We start from the raw sequence: 27484 nt of genomic DNA, 5'->3' as shown, positions 1-27484 counted from the left end.
ACAAGGGTTTTGAAGAGAATGAATGTGGAGATTAGGCCACTGGACTCAGAAATAATATCCAGAATAATCTAAACCACATTCTGAAGCTGTCACTCATGTCTGAGTCTCACCTTGTGTTGCAGATAGCCGCCACGTCCTCAGCACAGGAGCAGATGGCTGTCTTAATGTCATTGATGTGCAGACAGGAATGCTCATCTCCTCCATGACGTCAGATGAGCCCCAGAGGTATAGTTTGTGAGTTACTGGGGGCGAAGATATTTACAGACACGTTCATGATCACTTCATTTGGGTTTACAATGGCCAGTTTAATATAGTCCTTCCTTCATGATGAAGAAAGGACTATTTCTGAATCATTCTTGCAGGTGCTTTGTCTGGGATGGAAATTCCGTTTTATCTGGAAGTCAGTCTGGTGAACTGCTTGTTTGGGACCTCCTTGGAGCAAAAATCAGTGAGAGAATACAGGGCCACACAGGTAAGCAGCTACTGCGGTTGTCCTGATCTTTTTTCTCAAGATAATGAACTCAAGCCTGCCTTTTCCATCAGGGAACACTATTCTTGGGCAAAAAACACCATGGTTTTTCCATGCTATAAACATGTCCCTGGAGCCTCTTGATTGGCCAGGTGATCTGCATCTCATAGGTTACTCAGGATTTAGATTTATGTTAACAGGCATCAGACTCCAAAAAGGAAGTCTTTAACTTTCATATGGAGAATTAAAAACCACTGTAAAGCTATAATTTTTTAAAAGATAATAGTATGATCTTAAATTTTTAGAATAGTAAAAAAAAAAGGGAAAAAAAAAAGAAAGAAAAAAAAAGAAACCCAGAAACAAACAATACAAAGGGAACTATGATGAAAATTAAGGCTTCTTTCTACCGCTGACTCCTACCTCCCAGTACTTTACCAGTGTGTGTCCTGTGAATAAGAGAGGGTATATGTGTATAAAATTGTTTATGTGAAGTATAATATTAAACTTTTCCGGCCTTTTTTTTTCATTTAGTAATATTTCTTGGAGATTCACTCGATTGTTTGCTTACAAATTCTTGCTTTCTGATCATTTGGAGGACTTGGTTTTTAATTCTTCTAGTGTCTCCTGTTACCCCTTGACTTCCCACTGTAAGCAGTAACTTCCTACCTTCATTCTCTTCCCTGTGTTACAACTTCATATGGTTATTTCTTCTTAAATGTATACCTTAAAAATTCTGGGCCAGGCTCAGTGGCTCAGGCCTGTAATGCCAGCACTTTGGGAAGCCAAGGAGGGAGGATTGCTTGAGGTCAAGAGTTTGAAACCAACCTTGGCAACATGGCAAAACCTCATCTCTACTAAAAATCAGAAATATTAGACAGGTGTGATGGCACATGCCTGTGGTCCCAGCTACTTAAGAGGCTAAGATGGGAGGATAGCTTGAGCCCAGGAGATAGACGCTGCAGTGAGCTTGATCATGCCACTGTACTCCAGCCTGGGTAAGAGCAAAAGCGAGACTGTTTCAAAAAAATGAAATTATTTGTGACTTTAGTTCTCTACTTAGTAACTTTAATGTCATTTGACCCCTTCCAGTGGAAAAGGAAATAAACCAATAACCTTACACCAATTCCCTACCTTTTCCTTCACATCTGTCTCCTTTTTCTCATGTTATACCTGTATTATACTTACTTTGCCAAGGTATTTATTTGCATTCTGTGCTATATCCATAATTTCCAGTTGTTTTGGCTTTAGATTAACACTTAAATGGTTTATTATTCCTCACGAGATCTTTGTACCAAGCAATTATTTTTAATTTATTCAAGGGTTTTATTATAGGAAGAGGACAAGAAAAAATAGAACTTACTTCACTTGTTTAATAAATGAATAGCAAAGCAAGAGTAAGCATCAGAGTAAAGTTTGCTTTGGGTGCCTCCTGGTCAACTTCCTACCTAACCAAAATGTCTCTTTCTCTCAGGTGCTGTGACATGTATATGGATGAATGAACAGTGTAGCAGTATCATCACAGGAGGGGAAGACAGACAAATTATTTTCTGGAAATTGCAGTATTAAGTGCCTTTTCCTCTCCTGAATATTAAGTTGAGCTCTATTTAATGCATTTTTAAACCAAACTTTTAAACAGACTGGTGAATGTGCAATGCTAGTAATTAGAAGTTTTACCACGCCCGGCGCGGTGGTTCAAGCCTGTAATCCCAACCTTTTGGGAGGCCGAGATGGGCGGATCACGAGGTCAGGAGATCAAGACCATCCTGGCTAACACAGTGAAACCCCGTCTCTACTAAAAAACACAAAAAACTAGCCAGGCGAGGTGGCGGGCTCCTGTAGTCCCAGCTACTCGCGAGGCTGAGGCAGGAGAATGGCGTGAACCCAGGAGGCGGAGCTTGCAGTGAGCTGAGATCCAGCCACTACACTCCAGCCTGGGTGACAGAGCGAGACTCCGTCTCAAAAAAAAAAAAAAAAGAAGTTTTACCACATGGAAAATTTGTGGTTTTAAACTTTCTAAATCATGGTGACTTCGTTGAAAGCCATCAGTTGCCATTCTCTTAAGGCAGATAAAATGTGGCAGTGCTAGGGAAAACATGTTACATTGTAAGGCAGATGATCATCCCTGTATGATGATTGTCAGAAGACAGGACGGTAGCAGAGAACAGCTAAGAGATAAATTGGGCTAGAGAAACTTGTCAGAAAGCACTGAACAATTAAGAATTTTCCAAGAAAATGTGCAGTATTCTCTGCTACTTCTGAATCTGTTTTGTCTTCCTAATCTATCACAATTGCTACCCATCGGGTTTTGGGTGTATGTTTTCATAGAGTGGTTACTTTCTATAATGCTGTACCCAGATTCTAAGAACCTGGAGAAGGATTAGCAGTTCTTATGAACGGTTTGTATTTCATTATAGCTATTCATCTTTTCTACATTAAAAATATTTTTCTCTAAAGAAAACGGTTTTCATTTTATTTAAGTAACTTAAGACTAGTGTTTTTAAGACCACAAATCTAGAATAATCTTCTAGAAAACCATATTTAGTGATACGAATGTAATTCCATTACTTTTGAAATTATCTTCAGACTCAGGTACATAATCCAATATTTTTGTTTTTCTCTTCTAAATTTCAAACAAGGTAAGCTGTATAGCAGTAGCAGATTTTTTATATTCAACCTCTGAACCATGGTTAATTGTGTGACTTATTGTTTCTGTACTCTTTAAAAACACCGTTGTATCTTACAGGTAGTATGATATAGGAGAAAAAACTTGAGTCAGACCACACTAATAGAATTTTCAAAGTCAGTTCCAAGTGTTATTAAGTATTACCTGGTCTCAGGTATTGCTAGGGACAGTCAGTAACCTCAATGAGTTCCTGCTGCATGGCAGGTGTGAACCAGCTCTCTTGGCCCTGGTACTCTGGGGTTCCCAGATGGAAGCAATTTTCCTGACACTCAGTCTCAGCATTGTGAGCTGTTCTTAGGGCCCCTGAATGTCAAGCTTGTTCTGGGAAATGATGTCTCCCATAGCTGAAAGTGAACTTCACCTGCCTATCTTCTAGATCATGCGTAAGTTTGGTGAAAGCAAATGATGTAGTAACCGACAGACTAAAATGTAACTTTATGTATACATATTTAATTAGAATGGACATAAACCAAAAAGAAGAAAAAAGTCAGGATAAAATGTCACTATCATTTTGTTTGCAAGGAGTCAGGAAATGGAACAAGTTACCAGAAAAATATTCTAAGACCATCCCAAAGTAGCTAGGTTACAGAATCTTAAGAGTCAAATGCCAAAATTAAGTATCATACCACTTAATCCACAAATGAACAAAAGAGGAGTCAAAAGTTTATCCTGTTTAGTGTGATAACTTTTACATTAAATATATAGTGATTCACTTCTCACAAAGTGGTACTGGCAACTTTTAGAAGAAAGAAGTTTCCATTATGCATTGACTAAAAAATCTCAAAAACAACTAAGCAGCTATGCTATAGCTCCGTAAGTACCATTAAACTGTTCTGGGCTAGTGTACATTTCAGGTTAATAGAGAACTACATTTTGGGTTTTAGAAAGGCAGCAATAATTATATTTTGGCTTTTAGTCTAGATGCTTAACATAGTTAAGGCGACAGTTTAAGCATATTAAATGAAGGTAGTTAACATTTGAGAATCATCACAATCTCTTGCAACCTACATACACTGTTTAATGCTTACATGGAATGAAACCAGTGTTCTTAATTGGCATTTTACACACACACACACACAGAATTTTTTTTAAAAATCAAAGGCAATCATTCTAAATGTACTATGGTAGCATGTTAAAAATGCAAATATGTTATAGAACTAAAGTAATATGAACAGCACTACTCATTACCTAGGAGAAAGGTGACTGATTTTCACACAAAGCTAAGCCTGTATCAGTCATCCTAATCACAATGGCTTATAAAAGCATCAGGTTTCCAGTAGAGAAACTATTCTAGGAAAGTCAGTAAATCTCTTGAAAGTTTCACATCTGTAAAACCAGGATAAGGCTACAACTATTTTGAAATCTGAACAAGGTATCAGATGAAATAGTAAGATTCCCAGCCATAATGTAAGATAGAAAGGTCCTCATGCAGCATATGCTCGCTGGCTCCGGGAAAGCTTCATGTGCATAATACAGAAGTTGCCAAAGAAGGAAACTGGAGACGTTCAGCTACATTTCCATGGTGCCATGAATTTTAAACCTCAGGAATGGTGTGGTCCATTAGGCTTTTCATAATGCTTGGTGCCATCCTACAAGAGAGGTGCTTTTATTATATACTGAGATTCTTTTTTGTTTGTTTGTTTCCAAAAATGCTATGTTAATCCATGAAAATTCCTAATTCCAATTTAGCACCTGTTAGCATTAAATGTGAATGGAGAGAAGGAAAAGATCTTTTTTTTTTTTTTTTTTTTTTTTTTTGAGACGGAGTCTCGCTCTGTCGCCCAAGCTGGAGTGCAGTGGCCGGATCTCAGCTCACTGCAAGCTCCGCCTCCCGGGTTCACGCCATTCTCCTGCCTCAGCCTCCCGAGTAGCTGGGACTACAGGCGCCCGCCACCTTGCCCGGCTAGTTTTTTGTATTTTTTAGTAGAGACGGGGTTTCACTGTGTTAGCCAGGATGGTCTCGATCTCCTGACCTCGTGATCCGCCCGCCTCGGCCTCCCAAAGTGCTGGGATTACAGGCTTGAGCCACCGCGCCCGGCCAAGATCTTTTAAATGAGTCCAGAAGCATCTCTGGTAATCTAGTTGTTGACAGACACTCAGTGGGAAAAGCTATCTGTATTTGGCTAGAGAAGTTAGGATACAAATGGATTCTTGTACATTAAACCTGGTGATTTTTAAAAAACAGAAAATGACAAGGCTGTGATGAGTTGGGGTAGAGGGATCCATCAGTGATTTAAGAAAAGAGAACCTTACAACAATTAGTCATGACAATAACTCCTTTTTACCCCCTCCAAGGGTAGGGAGGTGCATTCTATCCAGAAGCCAACATAAAAATTTCATTACAATGGTTATGTTTATGAATCTTTTCACATGCATGATAGAGCTTCTGAAAGAAGGATTCCAAGCTGGCTTGACAAAAACAGCTATGGTAGATGCTAGGATACGAAAAGCTGTACAGAAGTAACCTTGTTGCCTCTTTTCATTTCTGATCACTTGGCTTTCTAATCCCCAGTTCCTGAGCACAGATAGCACCAACACACCACACATGTCTATCTGCTTCCTGAGATTCTGGAGAGAAGGGAAACTTACTCCTAGCATTCCACCAGCAATAATTCTCCAGTACGAACCATTACAACTATATTTATACTGAGCAGAGGAGTGGTAGGCAGTGCAACTGCAGTCAATTGTACTGCAAATTGAAAGCTAAAAGCATGCCCACTTTTCCTTGCATTCTTTTTTTCTACTAGGCAATATCAAAACTGAGGAAAGTATATGTGGATTTTATTCCATACTTGGGAAGTTGTAAGAGCCCATCCTTACCAACCCCTCTGACTTAAATAACTTACTTCAAATTTCTAGATAAGCACCAGTATTCATTCCTTAGGTAAAAGACCCAAAGGGCTGAGAATTAAACTATAGTGCTTATATTGTCACACAACCATATGCATTAAGTTGAGAAATTGTTTACTTACCGCTTAATAATATGTTCAAAGATAAAAGCAGGCATGATTGTAATAGTAACTACAGTCCCAGATGTTGATAGTATGTCTGCAATTTGAGAGTCCTGATAAAAACACATATTAAAAATTAATTCCACAGAGGCTTTATTTAATAAATACAAAACTATGCCAGTCTTGGTAAAGAAATACAAAATATATGTCCTATTACGTTTTGTTAACATCTCTAAAATCCTGCTTGGTATTTCTAATTTTTTTCTAGTATTTCTTACCAAGTTTAATTGTACACTATTTTACAGCTAGTAACCAGATTGCTTAAGTAAACTGAGTCGAATATTTTAGTCAAAAAAAACCTTTTCCTTTCTGAATATTAAATAGTTTTCCCCATATAAAATACTACCATCTCCTCTTAGTTAACTGTGTATTCTAAATCAAAGTCTGTGAAATGAGGAGATCATGCTTAAAACTTTTTGACTTAACACAGACTTATTTAGGAATTTGTGGAGGAGAAAAACTATAAAAATCAAGTATTAATATGAACCAAAACTATTATTCATTTCCTTATATTCCTGGATTGAGAAATGTTGGGCAACTATTCATTTAGAATGTCATAAAAATCTTTGTTGCCCATATTTCCACAGAATTCTAGTGTGAGGTACTTCTGAAATCATTTATTCCAGCCCCCTTGTTATAGGAACTGTAGTTCTAGATAACAGCCCAGATAATTCCAGTGACTGGCCAGAGCAAGAGCCCAGGCCCCATGTTCCCCATCTCCCACCTAAGTCAATGTGAAAACAGCACCACCTAAATACAGTCAAAAGACAGACATTTTCTAAAACTGCAGCAGAACATGGCACAAAGTCTGTTCCTTACCTTCAATCCAATGACATTCTGTCCATTGATTTCACAGATGTTATGTTCTGTGAGAAGACCATTTCTGGCTGCAGAGCTATCTTTCACTATGGATGTTATTTTTCCATTTTTAAAGATAAAACCAACATGTCCAGTGCTATCCTTATGCATGGTAATCGTCCGTTCAAAGGGTCTACAAACATAATGGGTTATATTAAAAACTTAATTCTAAGGTAAACATTTTAATGGATTTCATATACCATAAATGTTGCCATATTGGATACTTTTATAATAAACACTCTTTCTAAATAAGAGCAACCTACAGCTCTGATTTTATACATTCACAGAACATCGTGTAAAAGTTTTTTTTAAGTTTATTCATTATGGTTTGACTGATTTACTAATCAACATTTCCTTCTTTAAGTATCAAAGCCAACTGCTTTATATGGTTTTATCAATATGTTTTTCCTTTATAATTAATCAGACTTTACAGCATTAAGAATAAGATAAGCTTTTTAATTAAATCACAGTGGTAAAAATAATTTTTATTTTTTATTAACTTTTGGTATTTTCTACAGCCAAATCATATTTACGAACTATTTCTTTTGTTTAAAACCTTTAAAATATTTCTCACAACTTGACTTTGAAAATTTTATACATTGCTATATTTGAAAAGAAAAACTAGAGCAGCAGTAAGACGTAAGTTCCTCCAGCCCCTTTGGAAAGGAAGGCATGCAGCTATTACTAAAAGGCATCCAGCTGTCCCTCTAAAGTTGTTACACCAGTTACATTTGCTTGATTCTCTATAAACTCTGTTATCATGTTAGCATAAGGGTTTTATGATAAACTTGTGTTTACAATATTAAATTCAGAAGAGGCATTTCTTCCTGTTAGTACAACTTACTCTTTGAAACTCTGCTTAGAGTAAAAAGGACATTCATCTGAAACATTTACTAAATACCTAAACTGAATGAGCAACTGGAAACACAAAGATAAAACAGACGTTTCACTGAGAAGGAACAAAAACCCAAAAGCTTACTATAACGATGTGATATAGGTCTACCCTTAATTGGGTACGGAGTAGACAAGAAAATAAATGGAGGCCCCTATTTCACGTGCTAAATGTTTAAGGTCTAAGTGAATGAGCTGCTAAACAGAATATTCCATGTTCTTGGAAACTACTGCTTCATAACTACCCAAAAGTCTTGATATGGTTTTCAGAACTCCCACACTACTTGGAAGTCTGCATGGGCTGTGACCCTCACAATGAGGAACCACTGTGATAGTGATAGTATGTCTACAGTTTGAGAGTCCTGATAAAACTAGGCCAGATGTACCTAAGCAGTAAGTCGGAAAGTGAGCCCAGAGATACCCTGCTACTCAGTTACTTCTCCAACATACATTTTATATTTTCTAGAGAGATTTGTCCTATAAATTCTGAAATAAGGTATCATATCAGAATGCTTTAAAAACATGCTTTAAAAACAAACAGTCTGCACCACACAGCTGCAAAACTGTAAGGCTCATCAATAACATTTTATCATTTTCTGCAACAAAATATATTCACAGACTCTGAAAGTCCAAAAAAATGGAAAACTAGTATTGAATTTTCATTTGAGCTGTTTAGTAACAGCTTACCTGTCACGAATGGTCATGGTAATCTTCTCTCCAAAAGCCTGTTTGAGCACCTTGTGCGCTTTATCCGAGCTCCACCCTGCACAGTTTTCACCATTGATCTGGAGTACTTGGTCCCCAAATCTCAGACCAACCAGTGAGGCTGGAGAATTAGCCTGGACTAGCTGAACAAATATACCCTAGATAATAAGAAAATAATTTTTGTCATTTACCACTACTATGATACGGTTTAAAATGCTGGAAAATTAGGAAACAACTGTTTATATTAAAAACTCTACCCTAGTGACAAAAAAAGAAAAAAAGGAAAAACTATGAGTGTATCCAGTTATCACCTCAAAAGAAACTGAAAAATTTATCAAGACAGTAACTCCAAAGAATACGGCAAAAAAGTGAGATTTCAATGGCAATTTTTATACCAAATCATAACCCACCTGACCAACCACAATCCCCCCCTTCAACTTGGAATACAAAACTAAGGAAAATAAAGTGGGACAACTTTAATAAATGCAAGTGTCTATGAGTCTGATAGAATACCAGATTATCAGTCCATAATCATATTTAGGGGAAAAGCAAGTCACATATTAAAGAGTTTGATGAGTTCTTTTACAGCTTAATAAATGACAGTTTAAGGTCATAATTCTACCTTTTGAGCTGAAGCATTCTTTTACTCATTGGCTAAATTGTGTATAATCAAGTAAGATTAAAGTTTATTTGTCAGACTAAAAAGATGGGCATATTAAATCCACATGCGCAGGCTTTTAAAGAACACACAATGAAATAAATACAGAAAACTCAAGTACTGTTAACAAATAACTACTTACATGGATATTTTTACTTACGTAAAATCTCAATCAGAAGTTGAATAAAATATAAATAGATAAGTATAAAAGAAGAATAAGCCTGGTAAAATATAAGTGCATCTACTTCAATCCTAAGCTAGGTCACACATTTCTATCACGTATCTTGTTACATTGTAGAGTGATAAGCAAGAACTAGGTAGCACCCCATATAAGAACAAATGCCCTTTGGCCAAGTGAACAAATCCACTGCAAGTATTTCCTACAGTAGGGCCGAGGGGTCTATGAAAATTATTTTTTCTCTTTAGGACAGAGGAAAGAACACAAGAGCAATCCTGGCGGAAGGGGCAGCAGTATACTCTATTCCCTGAAGATTTTGGAGAAAGGGCAGCAAAGTCAGAGCATCCCAACCAAGCACACAGATGTATTTTGAATAAGATACAAGTGAACAAACCCATCATCGATGATGGCCTCAGCCCCCTGGGTGGGCAGGCAGGGTTGGGGCTTCCTGCCAAGATCAGCCTCCTCCATTTACAGCAGTGCACCACACTTACCATTTTCTCTGTGGAAAGGCTGGATGCACTAAGCTACAGATGTATGACTGAAACTGAATCCAGTAAGGCTGAAACTGTAAATTGGGGTAAAGACTCAGCATGTCCTTAACAATTCTAAATGGTTCCTCAGAGAGTAACCCTGTTTCATATATTCAGTATATTAAGGTGAGAGGTAATTATAAAGTAATGGCTGCCCTAATTAGAAAGAAACTTTTACTCAAAAAATGACCTATTAAATTCAAATGTGAAGGATGTTAATAACAAATCTGCAAAAACCACCTCACAAGTTAAATACTGATCATCTGGTTTAAAAATGCACACACATCCAGGAGATGGAGGTTGCAGTGAGTCAAGATTGCGCCACTGCACTGCAGCCTGGCTACAGAGCGAGACTCCGTCTCAAAAAAAAAAAAAAAAAAAATCACACCGACATTGACTATTATTGGTCAGTTTTTTCTTAACCTTCACATCTGCTCTATTTAATTGCCACAATTCTATTATACAAAGTATATTATAATATATGTAGGCCAGTGAAATGTATTCCAGTTAGAATATTCAGAAAAGAAAAATATCTTTCAAAGTAATGTGGCTGGAAGTCCCAACTATGCCTCTGCAAAATAGAACACCCCCAACTGAACAAATTTAAGTTAGTAGATTTAAAATATTCTCAACTACAGATGCACTGTTGTAATTAAAGCATTTCCATTTCAAATTATTTTAACGTTAATCAATTATGTAAGATATTTAGACAAATTCAAATAGGTATTTAAAATACTTACATTATCTATTGATTTAAGCCTGAGTCCAATTTTTCCATCTTGATCCTTACACAAAATGACTTCACGAATCCCTTGCTTAATTTCTGCTCTACGAATTCCAACATCATTACCGGTAACAGGAGCCACCATATAGTTCACACTGGAAGGTCTTGCTACCAACTGCTGACAAAACCGTATACAATGTGTCAATATTCAGAAACAGTCTCCTTGAAAAGAACAATGATAATTAACTGGGCAATCCACAAATAATTTCCTTCAGATAAAGTTTGATGTCTATGAAAATGGCACTGGCTCTATCACTAATTCTTCACGAACTTATTCCCACACATATCATCTCTAATAGATTCAATGACTCTCTGTTGCCCTTTGAATTCACTGGCATTTGTTTCACCGGTATATTGGCTTGTCTTCATCTCAAATGTATTATCTTTGAACTTAAAGGCCATATACTATTGAAATATTTTCCAGACGGTTCTTTGTCACGATCTTTGACAATCTGCTTATCCTTTCAGAATTTCCATACAAGGAGCAAACTTCTTACCTCAGTGTTACTGAGAGGATTAAATGAAAACTGCATGGGCACTGGCACACAAAAGAGAGTCAACTATTATGTCTCCTCCACTCTAATAACCATCTATTATTATGATTAACAAATCATATGCACGAACTAGAATGCTCCAGAATACCTACATTAGGGACCTGTGTCAGGTACCATGTTACAAGTTTCTAATTTTTTCAAGTTTTCCTAACCAAAACTGATGTCTTATTTTAAGCGGAACCTTTCCCCAACCAAAAAGGAAATGGAACAATATTAGGCCATTAAAAAGAGGAAATCCTGCCATTTGGACAACATGAATAAACACAGAGAATATTATTCCAAGTGAAATAAAACAGACACAGAAAGAAAAGGACCGTCTGGGTCTCACTTATACGTGGAATCTGAAAAGAGTCAAACTCACAGAAGTAGAGAGTAGAAGGGAGGTTGTCAGGGGCTGGGAGTGAGCAGGGCAAAGAATGAGAAAATGTTGGTCAAAGTGTACAAATTTTCAGTTATGAGTACGTTCTAGAGATCTAATGTACAGCATAGTAACTATAGTTAATAATACTGTACTGTATACTTGAAATTTGCTAAGAGTACATTTTTTTTTTTTTTTTTTTTTTTTGTGAAAACCAACCAGGAACATTCATTTTAAAAAAAGCAAGTTATCCCCAAGAGGGTGAAGCACCACTGGCTGGTTCTGACATTTGATTCAGGCTGAAGGCATGGCAACTCCTCCGGCCCTTGCTGGGGAATGTCCTGCCCAGGCCACATGCGGTGCCCCAGTGCAGCTGGGCCCCTAAAAAGCCCCCAAACACATGATCCCACCAAAGGCTTGAACAGAGCAACGTCATCAAGCAGGCAGGGACCACACCTGAGACACAAGGGCAGGGAGGTAAGAGTACATCTTAAGTGTTCTCACCACATACCAAAAGAAACGTAACTATGTGAGGTGACAGATATGTTAATAACCTTGACTGTGGTAATCATTTCACAATGTGTGTGTTTGTGTGTGTGTGTTTATCAATACATCAAGTTGTATTGATATATACAGTTGAATATAAACAATTTTTATTTGTTAATTATACCTCAATAAATAGCTGGAGAGAGGAATATCCGGATGGAACATCAAGAGAAGAAAAATAAAATATGTGAAATCAAAAATTCACTAGATATGAAGAGTTAACAGAAATCTCCAGCAACAAATTAATTTAAAATAAAACAGAAGAAAAAGAAAAGGTGGCGCACTGAAGAACCCTGGAGATGCAGACACAAAAAATGAAGGTTTAGGTCACCCTTCTAGGTATTAACTTTTTTAAAAAAAAGACCAGCTGAAGTATTGCCCAAGGGCAAAGGGATCTAAGCATCCATTTAGTGAACAAAGGAAGTTCTAAATTTTAACTACAGCCTCATGACCAGTTACTAAAATAAGAATCAGAGCAGCTATGACTCTCTTCTTTGTATTTGTATATTTCCTGTAAATACAGCAATTAATCTTTCTGTTCCTCTATACCTCCTTTTACCTTTATGTATGAATTGCTGGTAGTGGTTAACTTTACACTTTTGCCTTTAAATTAAAAATTTTCTGTTGGGAATGTGAATACTTATAAGGGTAATTAATATCATATAGTAATCAATACCATGACCACTGCCCAGAAATGGCCACATTAACTGGTATCATCCCTTTGTAGAGAAAGGGTGAGAGCAACTTCATTTATATCGAGGGATACATGGCTTCATTTCATACACCCGAGTTAAAAATGATTTTTATATTTTTAAAGATTGTAAACAAACAAGAATATGTGATAAAGATCATAAGTGACCATGAAAGCCTAAGGTATTTATTGTGGAGCCCTTTATAAAGTTTGCTGAACTCTGATTTTATGAAGAAGTTCATCTTTTAAGGAGAAAGTATAAAGTTGTTGCTGTCACATGAAATTCAAGTATCTGTACAAGTGTGTGGATATACTGAGTAGTCAAAGGTGTAGGTGGTAACAGATATTAAGCTACTGTTTGTCAGCTCCAAATCCACCCTTCTAGACTCTACTTGGTGATGCTGGGCCTAACTGTGCAAATTATAATTTTGTTTGTCAGTGACTGGAGTGACAAGCACCTCGTTCCTTCCTGTGTGCTTCCTGCTCCTGTCAGTACTATGTAAGCCTGGCCCTTTACCCTGGCAGTAGCAGTTGGTTCCAGTCTGCAGCTTTTACTGACACTCCCAGAACCAGCCTCATTACAACCCCTCAGAGGCACCAGTAGTGTCCCCTCATTCGAGGTCTGAGTCCCAGCTCTGTGGGGCTCTTCCCTCAAGGTTCTAGGTTCTGCTAACTCCAGTCTCTCCCCTGTGTCATCCCAGTCCTAGGAGAAGCAGCTAGCTAGCTGCAATTACATCTATGTCCATTTATGTTTTTTTTCAATTTTTCAACCTCTTAAAATACCTACTATTATTTGTTTTCCCAACTGCATCACCACTAACACAAGTTTTCAATAAACATTTGGTAAATACATAAATGCTAGGTACTGTATATGCATTGGGATATGGCAACAAGACAGACACAGATTTAACTACAATTATAATAAGTGGTACAAAGTCCTATGGTCATAGCAATAACCTTAATAAAAGGTTATCAGATCCATTATAATTAAGCTAGAATATGGAGTCTAATTACATGGAGCTTTGGATTTCAAAAAGAATGTTAAAAGACTAAGAGCAAAGGCTGGGCGCAGTGGCTCACGCCTGTAATCCCAGCACTCTGGGAGGTTAAGGCAGGTGGATCACCTGAAGTCAGGTGTTCGAGACCAGCATGGTCAACATGGTGAAACCCGGTCTCTACCAAAAATACAAAAAATTAGCCGGGCGTGGTGGCGCGCGCTTGTAGTCCCAGCTACTTGGGAGGCTAAGGCAGGAGAATCACTTGAACCCAAGAGGCAGAGGTTGCAGTGAGCTGAGATCACACCACTGCACTCCAGCCTGGGTGACAGAGTGAGACTCCATCTCAACAACAACAACAACAACAACAACAAGAACAACAACAAAAAAGATTATGAGCAACAAAGATATGATAGACCTAATGTATATTTCAGAATGATTAACTTAGCAACAGCTTAGTACCATCGAAATAAGTTACTAGAGGAAATTTAAGAGAGTACTATAATAATGAAGACTAGAAGTACAGAAACCCTGAATATGGTTACAGTAGGACTAGAATGGATAAAAAACAGACAAAATGAATACAAGAAACAGAAACGGAATCAACAGGACTTAGTAAATGACTAAATGCAGAAGACAAAGGAGAATGAACTAGTAAAAGGTATCTGAATCTAAGTCCTAATAAACTCAAAACAGTGTAGCACAAAATGAAGTAGACTATATAAGAAACAATATCCAAAAGGAAGTCTAAAGTTTCTGCGAAGTGAGGTTCAGTGCTATTGTATATTTGTGAGTTAGCCACAAACAGGAAAGCTTATATTAACATGTAAAGTATGGTTTTATATAATTCAAAATTAATTACACTGTACTTACCCCCTGAAGTGGTGCACCAGAAACCACGGCCACATTTGCACGTATTTCTTCTTCATTTAAACTCAGCCCCATGTATTGAGACAGCTCCGGATATAGTTTGGGATAGAGATCTAATAAGTAAATGAATGAATGAATAAATTAAAAAGCACTTACAGAATACACAAAATGAAAACTTCTTTCATTATGGGCTTCTGCGTATTAACAAAATTATACTTAAGTTATAAAATCTAGAATGAATTTAAAGTAGCAATTTGGAAAGGCATCTCCCCATCTCTGTAACCATTAGAAATGGAAAATACAGAAAATGTTTAAAATTCATAAAATATGAAGACATCTGAACTGAAACAACCAGATTCCTAAACACTCAAAAGTAGAAATAACTTTTCCAAATAAACTATCTTGCCTTTCCTGTTTCTTAAAATAAACCTACTTGATTAGGAATTTAGTAAGAATACCACTTACCAATTCAGAACAACTGACTAAAATATCTATTTGTCAAGTCAGCTACTTTATAACTCATTCTGTAAACAGGGCTATGGAATGATTCTTCTGAACAATTTTTTTTGAAAGCTTGTAAATTTTAGTGTCTTATCATTTTAATAATTTTAACCACATTCCAATGAAATCCTGCAAATGATATTTTTAAATATTAACATTATTTCACTTAGTAGTAGTTATATACTATTTCCAAAAGCTCTTTTCTGCATGAGACTTAAATTATCTGTGACTTAAAATGAATTTTCTATGAGGCAAGGTTATAAACTGTTGTAAGACAAAATGACAGGTCACAAAACTTATTTAACACTTATTTTGTATCTTAAGTCACAGTATTTAGGAGCTCTGTCCTGAATCCCTCTGAACCTTGAAGAAAAAGGGACCAAAGACAGGATACAGAGAATGAATAAAGGCCTCAATATTTAAGAGGCTTCCCAAAGAGGAGGTGGTTGGAAATTTCAGAAGCTCCCGTGGGAAAGACAGAAGACAATTCAGAAAGTTCAACAACAGCAACATGATGATAGTTCTTAAATGTGAATTCATATAGTTCTTACATGTGAATTCATATATATAATTCATTCATAAATGAATCAGCCACATGTTAGGGATTTACAAGTCAGTCTAAAATCAATTTTCATTAAGCCATGAAATACATCCCCATATCCACAGTTCACTATCTTAATTAGAAAAAGGGTTATTTTTTGAAGTAAACTTTTTTTCTTATTCATAACTATTTGAGCTTAACTACCAATTTTTATGCAGCCTGTCAAGAAAAAAAAATCTTGGATTCCTTATTTGAGCAAAAGAAGGTAACAATATTTCTGTTCACAGAGAATGAACTCAAAGTATAAACCTACTTCCATCTTGAGAGATAGGTGCAGAAGCTTCTGACAAAATTGCTGGATTGGCAGGGTTTGCAGAAAAAGCAGTTTGAGCCTGAAAAAGAAAAGAAGAAAATTGTAACAATATACTATACTTACTTTATATTCTTATATAATTTATAAGCTAAATCCAGTACTTCCAAAAAGAAACTAAAACAATGAATTTAGGTAAGAAAGTTTAATTTCAAACATGTCACCAATACATTTTTTCTTTTTTTTTCTTTTTTTTTGAGACAGAGTCTCGCTCTGCCCCCAGGCTGGAGTGCAGTGGCCGGATCTCAGCTCACTGCAAGCTCCGCCTCCCGGGTTCACGCCATTCTCCTGCCTCAGCCTCCCGAGTAGCTGGGACTACAGGCGCCCACCACCTCGCCCAGCTAATTTTTTGTGTGTGTTTTTAGTAGAGACGGGGTTTCACCGTGTTAGCCAGGATGGTTTCGATCTCCTGACCTCGTGATTCGCCCGTCTCGGCCTCCCAAAGTGCTGGGATTACAGGCTTGAGCCACCGCGCCCGGCCTCCAATACATTTTTTCAAAGGAAATCTGCAAATCAAAACTATATTTGATATTCTAAATACTTTTAAGGCTATCACAAAAAAATTGTAGAAGTACTATTCTACATGTCTTATAACCAGTATTTCATAGTGCTGCCACAATAAATATTTTCAAAGTGCATTCTAAAATGAATAAATTTTACATTTTCATTATTCTTTTACTAATTAGTCCAAGTAAAAATATTTTATTTGCATAAGAAAAAAGCATACCCATATTCATATAAAAAGTCACATATCAGAAAAACACCTAAAAAATAAATACTAAGTTGCTAATATTTACCATTTTAGCATGTCCCACTGAAATCATCTTTATCTTCATCGCAGCAAGTATAGGAAAGGGTTTATGCTAAACACTTTTAGAATATCAGAAATTATGAAAATAGCACAGTTTATCACTGACATAAATGGATGATGACAAGGTAATATAATTTGTAACTGTTAAACTTGCCAAAATCATTCTGACACACTCTGACACTCTAGCATTTATCAGTGCTATTCATGCCCAAGTATCCACTTCTCAGGGCTGCCTTGATGGCCTACATCATAAGTATTTCACTGATGGAAATACTTTATCCTTTACCATTAGATCTGACTTTCTGAAATAGCTATATGTCATTAGAGACAAGTTTGGTAATAAGTTGTATGACCACTCTCTACCAACTTTTTACTTTATTGGAAACGTGTCATTTTAAAAATGAAGTTCATAGTAGTATCTCAACCTAGCCCTAAAATCAATGTCAAGAGTGGTCCCAAAGACGCTTTGGAGATATGAAAGCTTAGGTTAAATAAGTAAAGCCTACAAAAGCTTTGAATGGTACTAAAGTCATATGTTCTGATATACTTGTTGAGTCATCCTTTAATATTTATTATTTCATAATTTGTTAAACATTCTAGATTTAAACAAAATACAGCATGAACATCTTTTCAACTGTAAATAACAATCCACAAATTGAACATGTGTTGAACTTTGAAAGTTCTTTCACCACGATTAGCTAAAAGGAGCTAGTGGCTTGTTATATTACTTCTTGAATCATGTCTAACAAAAAAAGTACTGTGCAGCTAAAAAAAAAAAAAAGAGCTGAAAAAAAAAAAAAAGAGCTATAAAGACATGAAAAGACATGGAGGAAATTTAAGTGGATATTACTAAGTGAAAGAAGCCAACCTGAAAAGGCTACATACTTTATGATTCCAACTATGACATTTTGAAAAACGCAAAATTGTGGAGATAATAAAATATTAGGCCAGGCACAGTGGCTCAGGCCTTTAATCCCAGCACTTTGGGAAGCCGAAGTTGGAGAGGTGCTTGAGGCCAGGAGTTCAAGACCGGCCTGGGCAACATAGGAAAACCCTGCCTATGCAAAAAATTGTTTTGGCCGGGCACAGTGGCTCATGCCTGTAATCCCAGCACTTTGGTAGGCTGAGGTGGGCAGATCACCTGAAGTCAGGAGTTCAGCTGACCAACATGGCATGTTGTCATGTTTCTCATGGCCAACATGGCAAAATCCCGTCACTAGTAAAAATACAGAAATTAGCTGGGCATGGTGATGGGTGCCTGTAAATTCCAGCTACCCGGGGGGCTAAGCCAGGGAGAATTGCTTGAACCCAGAAGGCGGTGGTTGCAGTGAGCCAAGATCTCACCACTGCACTCCAGCCTGGTGACAGAGCAAGACTCCGTCTCAGGAGAAAAAAAAAATTTTTTTAAGCTAGCTAGATGTGGTGGTGTATGCCTGTAGTTCCAGCTACTTAGGAGGCTGTGGCAGGAGGATGGAGGCTGCAGCGAACTATGACTGTGCCACTGTACTCCAGCCTGGGCAACAGAGCAACATCCTGACGCTAAAAAAAACACAAAAGCAAAAGCAAATTATTGGTTGCCAGGAGTTTCGGGAAGGGAAGAAAGAACAGGCATTAAAGGATTTTTAGAGCAGTGAACCTATTCTGTCTAATGCTACAATGGTATAGTCATGTGCTGCATGTTCTGATCAATGATGAACCACATATACAACAGTGGTCCCATGAGATTTATAAAAGAGTTCAAAAATTCCTGTTGCCTAGTGACATCATAGCTGCCGTAACACAACTCATTAGTTTGTGGTGATGGTGGTGTAAATAAGCTTACTGCACTGCTAGTCATATATAAAAAAGTATAGCACCTACAATTATTCATGGTACATAATACTTGATAATGATAATAAATGCCTTTGTTACTCATTTATGTATTTCCTGTGTTATACACTTTATCTTTAGAGTATATCCTTTTACTTACAAAAACAGTTAACTGTAAAACAGTCTCAGACAGGTCCTTCAGGAGGTATTCCAGAAGGCACTGTTACCATTGGAGATGACAACTCCATGCATGTTACTGCCTCTGAAGACCTTTCAGTGGGACAATGTGGAGGTGGAAGACAGCGATATTGATGATCCTGACCCTGTGCAGGCCTAGGCTAATGTGAGTGTGTGTTTTAGTTTTTAACAAACTTACAAGAAATTTTAAAAAACTAAAAATTTAAAAAATAGGAAAAAAGCTTATAGAATCAGGATATAAACAAAGGAAATATTTTATACAGCTGTACAATGTGTTGTGTCTTAATATGTTATTACAAGAGTCAGAAAGTTAAGAAATTAAAGTTACAGGAAGCTAAGGTTAATTTATAATTCGACAAAGAAAAAATCTTTAAATAAATTTAGTGCAGCCCAAGTATAGAGTGTTGATAAAGTCTATAGCAGTGTACAGTAAAGTCCTAGGCCTCACATTCACTCACCACTCACTCACTGACTCACTCAGCGCAACTTCTAGTCCTGGAAGCTCCATTCATGGTAAGTGCCATATACAGATGTACCATTTGAAATCTTTTACATCGTATTTTTACCATACCTTTTCTGTGTTTAGATACACAAATACTATTGTGTAACAACTGCCTACAGGATTCAGTACAGTAACATGCAGCGTTACTGTATCATACAGGTGGGATCATACAGGTTTGTAGCATAGGAACAACAGACTACACCATATTGCTTAGATGTGTAGTAGGCTATGCCATCTAGATTTGTGGAAGTACACTCTATAATGTTTGCACAACAAACTGTCTAATGTGGCATTTCTCAGAACATACCCGTCTTTAAGCAACACATGACTATATACATGTCACTATACATTTGTCAAAATCCATAGAACATATAACACCAACAGTGAACCTAATGTAATGTAATGAAAATATGTAAACTTCAGGTGATATAAACAAGCCAGATGTACCGCTCTGGTGCAGATGCTGATACTGGGGGAGGTTGTGGATGTGTGAGGACAGAGGGTATACCGTACTTTCTGATCAATTTTGTTGCAAATCTAAAATTGCTCTAAAACACAGCTTACTAATTTAAAATACTTCTCCTTTGTATGTAGTTATGATTTTCTATTCTTTCATTGCTATTGTTTTTAATCCAAGGAATACTGAAGAATACATATAGACAGCTCCCTGCAAACAAAGTTATATAAATTTAATTATGTTATTTGCAGAAAAAATGAAACAAAAGGATGTAACCCAATTTTAAGTACTGTAAACCATTAAATGTAGCTACTTATTTCAAACTTACTTTGAAATCTGACATTACTAAAAAAAAGGGGTTACGGGTGCCCCAAGGAGCATGCCAGGGCCTATTATTTCTGCCATTAACAGAAAGGATGTGGAAAAAACATGCTTGTAGCATCACTTCTGCCAAATTCTGCCCACCGTATTAGGAAACTGATAAGCTCTGGTTCTATATATCATTATTTATTAAAAGCTTACTTTGCATAAGTAGAGGAAACCACAGGCTCTTGTCAGGATTTGGAATGGAGAGAAAGGTCTAGGGACTGTATGATGTTAAAAGCCACAGCCTAATGGCTACTGTAGAATAGTTTACAAAATACGAATGGTTGGTTCATTGCTGTAATTTAGCTTTGCTGTAGTGTTAAAGGCCAGCAGATGAGAAAATGAATACTACCTTCCTTCATAATACCGTTTCAGGGGAATCTTAAGAATAAAAACAAACATGAGTATCATCCACCTTAGAAAATGATACAAAAACAAACACTATAGCCAAAGAGTTTAATGGCTAGATTAGGAATATTTTTAAATTCAGGAATAATAAGAGAACCATGTTTTCCACTCCTTATTCACTGTTCTATCTCCCAGCTGCTTTCTGCTCTGAACATAAAAGGTTCTTTAATGTAAATATCTATGTAATTCACTTCTGCTTAAAGAGGGCAGCAGGATACAGATTGTAGCCCTCTTTATTTTTCATTCCAATATTTGTCAATATCAACTCTTCTGCTGCTGCTATTTCCAAAATCAAAAGCCTCAGCTCATATCTGACTATGGTAAATTTACATTCAATTCCATAAAAACCTAACAAAAAAAGGATGAAAACAAAGAATAGATTAGTTATTCTTATGGGTCCACCTAAAAATCCTTATCAGTTAATGTGTTGATGTCATATTAATGGCTAAGCAGTTATTCTGGAAAGCTAAATATTTCAGATAAAAGTCTTTTAAAAAAAGTGCTTGTTTAGATGAACTACGTGGAAATAAAACCACATGAAGAAAATACTGACAACATACTAAAGAAGTGATAGGAAGATGTAAAAGATGACTGAATAGGCCACGTGAAATTTTGAGGCATCAAAGCCTTGGCAGCTGAACTGTAGATTTCAGAGATTTTACAACCTTCATTTTAATATCCATACTGGATCTATGATAGAAAATAATTGTTCATAATTCAATTATCAATAAGTAAATCTCACTTTCTAGTAAATTGAAGACAGGGCACCAATAAAATGATCTTCAAGGTAAGGAGTTTTCATTTATTTTGTCAAATTAAAATAATAAACAATAGCTGAAGAAATTCTAAATTGATAAAGAGATCAAGCTGAAAGCTAACCGTAAACAGACAAATCCATCATATATTACAAATTATCCTCAGTTAAAATAATTATCAAAAATTTCCCAAATAGCCAGAATTGGTCCCAATTCCTCACTTTGTTCCTAAGCAGAAGCATGTGTCTTCAAAATACAAAGGACTATAAAAATTTTCAACTCAATGCAATTAGAAATACTGCAATCTCTACACATTTAGAGAATAAACAAGTGAAATGTCTGCTGCTCATCTCTCAAAGGAAAGAAATCACTACACTTTCCCTGTGCTTTTAAATAACTGCTCTTCTAAAAGTAGCATGTACTCCACTATTTCTGTAATTTTAACTTCAATTAGGAGGCAGAGAATTACTTTAAAGAGTGGTCATACCTAAAGATCCAAAAGACAAATATACCAATTTTATACAAAACTATGAGTATCTAAAAAATTGGAGCATATTTTATCAACTCAAATATGTTACACATAATTTAAATTTTAGACAAAATTAAGCTACACGTAAAAAGTGTAAGTCAAATTAAAAAAAAAATCTCATGCCTATTAATTTACAGTGAAATGAAAAAAAATTGCTAGTTTTTCTGTAAACTTTTTAGTCTGCAATTAATAAAACTAAAGAAAGGTTTATGAAGTGTAAAAATGAACAAATATATCTGCCATTTAGCTATCTTGCTTTACTTCACCTATAAGTAGAATGTATGTTACTGTGCTTGTTTTGAAAAAAGTGTTTAAACTATCATACCTGAATTACTTTGTCTACCTTCAAGTCTTCAAGAGATGGATAGAGCGACATTTTTGTAGGATTCTTCTAAAGAAAAAAAGAAAGTTATATTACTCTGATGTCACAGAAACTGAAATAGACACATAAACACGTACAACTATTTAACACAATAAAAAACATTTAAGTGGCAAAACATATTAAAAAATAGGAATATATAGGCCATACCAAAAGTTAGCTGATAAACTTAAGAATCACCAAACTACCTCTCTTCCCCTAATATTATTACTGAACTACATCCATCACCGATTTTTAAAATTCCTTTCAAGTAAAAGTCTCTTCATTTTACAAACTTAGAAAATCAAATAGAATAGTTATGTGACTTACTCCTGACTTACACAAGTACTTGCAACTTAGCCAAGACTACGAAACTACCCTTAGTACAATGCCCTTGGGCACCACACAGCTACAATTCCTTCTAACAATAAAAGCCTAAAAGCAGACCATATGCAGTAACAATACATGAAACCTCTATTACTAAGAAAAATATATACACACATATATGTATACAGAAGAAACTATATTAACTAACAGATTTATCTTCAGAAGACAGATGGTAAAGGAGTGAGGAATAAGAGGGAAATTTTTACTTTTCATTTAAAATACTTCTATATTAAATAAAGTATGTTTTTTAGTTATCATAAATTGCTTTTTGTAATAATTTAAAACATAATTCTCTTAACGTATTATATGAATACATATTTTGAATTTTATTTAGCTATTTTGAGATGAATACCTGATACTTTCACTCAACCCAATAAAACAGAATATATGCTTTAACGGTATATGGTTTAACGTTAAGATTCTTGATTCAGGTATCAATTTATTATCTCCCATTTCCAAATCCACTTCTTAATGCTTTCTCTCCCAAAACGGAACTGAGCTCTTTCAACATTGCTCTGTTACCAGCTGGGATGATGTTAAGCCTCGTCAGTAGAGGCAACTGCAAGTACACTGTAGGAAGAAGAGGTTTTCTCCTCATGGTTCCAATGTACTACTCTAGTCAGACTCCTGCAGTACCTGCTCCTACAGCATCTTGCAACCTGCAGGAAGTAGTTCCATAAGCATGCAGAAGCTAACCCCAGCACTCTGTTGAGTAACTCTGCAGCAGAATGCCACCACCAAGGAATCTCCCAGAGCAGCTTTCTCAACCCTGTCATGTGGTTTCTGCAGCAAATTCCAAGGTTCAGAATGCCAGAGGGAGAATTTCAGGGAAGTTCCAGAAGCAAGGTCCAGTGACATCTGTCCCCTCTTCAGCCAGCCAGACCTGGATCTCAGCCCAGGTAAGGGAGCAGCCCTAGAGTTAGTGGCTACTTATTAAGTCTGCTCTTACAGTATTCTTCAAAGTTGTCTTTACTTCTTACAAGTCAATCTCCATTTCTTCAATCATGTTATAACTAATAGTTCTGTGTATTAAACCTCCACTGTTAAAATCACTATATGGTCTCTGTCTCCTAGTTGGACAGTAGATTTTTTTAATTAATACAATTCACACACTCTAAAATTCAGCCTTTCAAAGTATACAATGCAATGGTTTTTAATGTATTCACAGACTTCCACAATCATCTCCACTACCTATCTTCGAATATTTCCATCCTCCCCAAAAAAAAACGCATGCCTCCCCATTCTACCCTCCTTCCAGCTCCAGGCAACATACACTTTCCCACCTCTGGATTTACCTGCTCTGGATACTTAATCTAGAATCTTAGGATATGTGGCCTTCTGCATCTGGCTTCTTTCACATAGCATATGTTCAAGGTTCATCTGTGTTAGAGCATTTATCAGTATTTCATTCATTTTCACAGCAGAATAATATTCTACTGTATGTATACCACATTGTATTTATGCTGTCATCAGCTCATAACATTTGGGTTATTTGCACTTTTTGGCTATTATAAATAATGCTGTTAAAAATGCCAATGAGCATTTGCATTGTTAGCAAATAATATGTGAGTTTATATATGTTTTTAATAAATGTGTCTTTAATTCTCTTGGAATATAGCTAAGCATGCAACCGCTGGATCATATGGTAACTCTAATACCATCCCCTTGATGATTACAGGATTCGACATATGAATGGAGGGACACCGTCACAAACATTCAGACCACATCATAGACCACTATCTCATATGATTTACAAATACTTTTCTTATTCTGAAGATTGTCTTTTCATTTTTTTTCACAGTGCATTTTGCAGTATAAGGTTTTTAATTCTGATGAAGTTGAATCTATATTTCTTCTTGGTTGCTTATGCTTTAGATATAACATCTCAGAAACTATTGCCCAACTCAAGGTTATGAAGACTTATCCTTATGTTTTCTTCTAAAAATGTTATGTCTTTAATTCCTGCATTTATATCTTTGATCTATTTTATGTTAATTTTGTACACAGTGTGTGGTATAGATCCATATTCATTATTATCCATGTGGAAACCCAGTTATTTCAGCACCACTTTTTGAAAATAACATTTTTGAATTGTCTTGGCACCATTGTTGAAAATCAATTGATCATAACTGTATGCACTTATTTCTGCAATCTCAATTCTATTTCATTGATCTATATGTCTATCCTTATACCAGTACCACACAGTCTTGAGTAATGTACATTTGTATTAAGTTTTAAAATCAGTTAATGTGAATCCTCCCACTCTGTTCTTTTTTGAAATTGTTTTGGCTATTCTAAACCCCTATCAATTCAGTATCTGTTTTAGAATCAGTATATCCATTTCTGTAAAAATAAATAAATAAATAAAAGGTGTCCTTAAATCTGAAGTCAGTCTCTTATAAACTGGGTATAGCTGGCTCTTGGTTTTATTTTTTTAATCCATTCATCCCCTCTATGTCTTTTCATTGGAGAGTTTAGTACATTTAAAGTTATTACTGATAGGGAAGGACTTACAATGACATTTTGTTAATGATTTTCTAACTTGAAACTTTTTTGTCCTTCCTTTCCTCTCTTGCCATCATGCTTTTTGTTTCATTGTTTTTTTTTTTTAATAGATATGCTTTGATTCCTTATTTTTGTGTGTGTATTTTCTAAAGGTATCTTCTTTGTGGTTACCATGGAGCTTAAATAAAACATCTTCTAATAAATCTATTTTAAGCTGATAACTTCAACTGCATACCATACTGCTTCTTCTCATCCATCCCCATACTGCATTACTGATGTCACAAATTACATCTTTTAGGTTATGCATCTATTAATATTTTTATAGTTATAGGCACTTATACTTTTGTCTTAGACTTATATATCAGAAATAAGTGATTTACTCACCACCATTACAATAATATGCAGGTCTGTATTTGTCCATAGCTTTATCATTTAATTTTATACTTTCATATTGAACATCCTTTTGTTTCCATTTAACAGACTCCCAATAGCATTTATTTTAAGTCAGATATAGTGGTGATGAACTCTCTTAGATTTTGACAATCTTATTTCTCTTTTACTTTTAAAGAAAACTTTTGCCACATACAGTACTTTGCTGGCAGTTTTTCTTCCAGCAGTTTGACGATATCATCCCATTTCCTTCTGACCTGCAAGGTTTCTGCTAAGAAATCCACTTAGAGTCCTACAGAATCTCCTTTGTACATGACAAGTTGTTCTTATCCTGCTGCTTTCAAAATTCTTTGACAATTTGATTATATTTTCCATGTGTTTCCATGTGGATGTCTTTGGAATGTTCTACTCTGGAGTCCATTGGGCTTCTTGAATCTGGATGTCCACTGCCTTCCTTCAATTTGGGAAGTTTTAGCCATTATTTCTTCAAATAAGCTTTTTGCTCCTTTCTCTTTCCAACATATGGAACTTCCATACAATCTATATTGATACAATTGATGCTCTCCCATTAGTACTCTAGGCTGTCTTCATTCTTTTTCTTTTTGCTTCTCTGACTGGATAATTTCAAATGACCTGGCTTCAAGTTCACTAATTCTTCTTGAAAAACACTGCTGCTAAACTCCTCTAGTAAATCTTTTAATTCGGTCAAAGCATATTGCATCTGTTACAATGTTTGTTTGGTTCCTTTTTATGTTTTCAATCTCTTTGTTGACACCATTTTGTTCATGCAGCATTTTCCTTGGGTCACTGAATATGTTTATGGTGGTTAGTCTGAATTCCTTCTGAGATAATAAAGATATCTGTGTTTCCTTAAAGTAGGTTTCTGGATATTTTGACCCTTTGATTATGCCATGTTTCCCTATTTCTTTGTGTGCCTTTTAACATCATGTTGGGATCCAAGCACTTGAAAAAATATCACCCCTGCCAGTCTTTGTGGACTGGCTCTGTACAGAGAAAGATCCTCACTGATCAGCCTGACTAGAGATTCTGCATGCCTTCTGAACCTTTCCTGAGGATGCTTCTTCTCTACCAGTGTGTATAAATTCTCAAGATGAACTTGCTGGTTTCCTTTTTCAGGATCTCATAATCTTTAGCTCCCTGTGCTATCTGTCTATGGTACTTCAGGTTCTCTGGAGCTGCTGCAAGCCACCCAGCTCTCTTTTGTTTTCGGAGGCCTCCAACCTGGTGCCCTTTCCTGTCAGTGGGCTTTTAGAGTATGTGCACTCCTGCCTGTGCTCCAAGTCAGGTGAAACAGAAGCCAGTCCCTTGGGGACTCTCTGAAGTGTTGGACACATACTCCACTATTCTCTCCCCAACCCCTTTCATGCCATACCTAGGGACAGGCTGCTGAGCTGTATCATCCTCTGCCTGCCCTACCATAGGTCCTCTAGAGCAGAAACAAGTCTTCCAGTTCTCTGTTGTTCTCAGTGGCTCCCAGGCACCTGGAATACACCAGCTCCTGTCAGCTTTCCAAGACAAGCAAGACAGAAGCCAGTCCCTCAGCCCACTGAAAAGGTGAAACACTGGACACACATTCCAACTCTTTTGTCTCCCCAAGGAGAAGCCAGGAGTTGAGGATTTTCTCCTGCTGGTTTCATGCTGAGACGGGGGGAGGGACCATGGTGAGTGCATGCTAAACTGTCAACTTTGTTTTCAATGACCCCACAACCTGGTGCCCTCTCCTGTCAGAACTTATATTGAGGCAAAATAAAAGCCAGATCCTTGGGCAGACCTCTGAAAAATCTGAATGTCA

At 36.3% G+C, this 27484-nt stretch overlaps 2 protein-coding genes and 1 long non-coding RNA gene across 13 annotated transcripts in view; 2 read left to right on the top strand and 1 right to left on the bottom strand.

Moving 5' to 3' along the window:
• NSMAF (neutral sphingomyelinase activation associated factor) overlaps positions 1-2278 on the top strand; it is a 75502-nt gene extending 73224 nt beyond the window's left edge. For all 6 annotated transcript variants that reach the window (XM_033202936.1, XM_033202935.1, XM_033202937.1 and 3 more), the window contains 3 exons: positions 123-225; positions 363-472; positions 1941-2278. In XM_033202936.1, coding sequence (XP_033058827.1) covers positions 123-225; positions 363-472; positions 1941-2035 — 308 coding nt within the window. In that variant the 3' untranslated portion in view covers positions 2036-2278. The remainder of the gene's footprint in view (positions 1-122; positions 226-362; positions 473-1940) is intronic.
• Positions 2279-3568: 1290 nt separating this feature from the next.
• The window catches only part of SDCBP (syndecan binding protein), a 30240-nt gene continuing 6324 nt past the window's right edge, over positions 3569-27484 (bottom strand). For 2 of the 6 annotated variants that reach the window (XM_033202942.1, XM_033202943.1), the window contains exons 2-9: positions 22357-22422; positions 16140-16218; positions 14788-14897; positions 10727-10888; positions 8600-8775; positions 6983-7154; positions 6125-6216; positions 3569-4741 (exon numbers count right to left, since the gene is read on the bottom strand). In XM_033202942.1, coding sequence (XP_033058833.1) covers positions 4687-4741; positions 6125-6216; positions 6983-7154; positions 8600-8775; positions 10727-10888; positions 14788-14897; positions 16140-16218; positions 22357-22407 — 897 coding nt within the window. In that variant the 5' untranslated portion in view covers positions 22408-22422 and the 3' untranslated portion in view covers positions 3569-4686. The remainder of the gene's footprint in view (positions 4742-6124; positions 6217-6982; positions 7155-8599; positions 8776-10726; positions 10889-14787; positions 14898-16139; positions 16219-22356; positions 22423-27484) is intronic. The other 4 variants (XM_033202944.1, XM_033202945.1, XM_033202946.1 and 1 more) reach the window with 3 other exon arrangements.
• LOC117079237 lies at positions 10885-25073 on the top strand. The gene is made up of 3 exons (XR_004435330.1): positions 10885-12567; positions 19000-19159; positions 23566-25073. It is a non-coding gene; the product is annotated as an uncharacterized LOC117079237 (long non-coding RNA).

This window comes from Trachypithecus francoisi, unplaced genomic scaffold (assembly GCF_009764315.1).
Source record: "Trachypithecus francoisi isolate TF-2019V2 unplaced genomic scaffold, Tfra_2.0 Lachesis_group7, whole genome shotgun sequence".
Lineage (NCBI taxonomy): Eukaryota > Metazoa > Chordata > Mammalia > Primates > Cercopithecidae > Trachypithecus > Trachypithecus francoisi.
The sequence above is the reverse complement of the archived record's forward strand: the minus strand, read 5'-3'. Positions and strand labels throughout refer to the sequence as shown.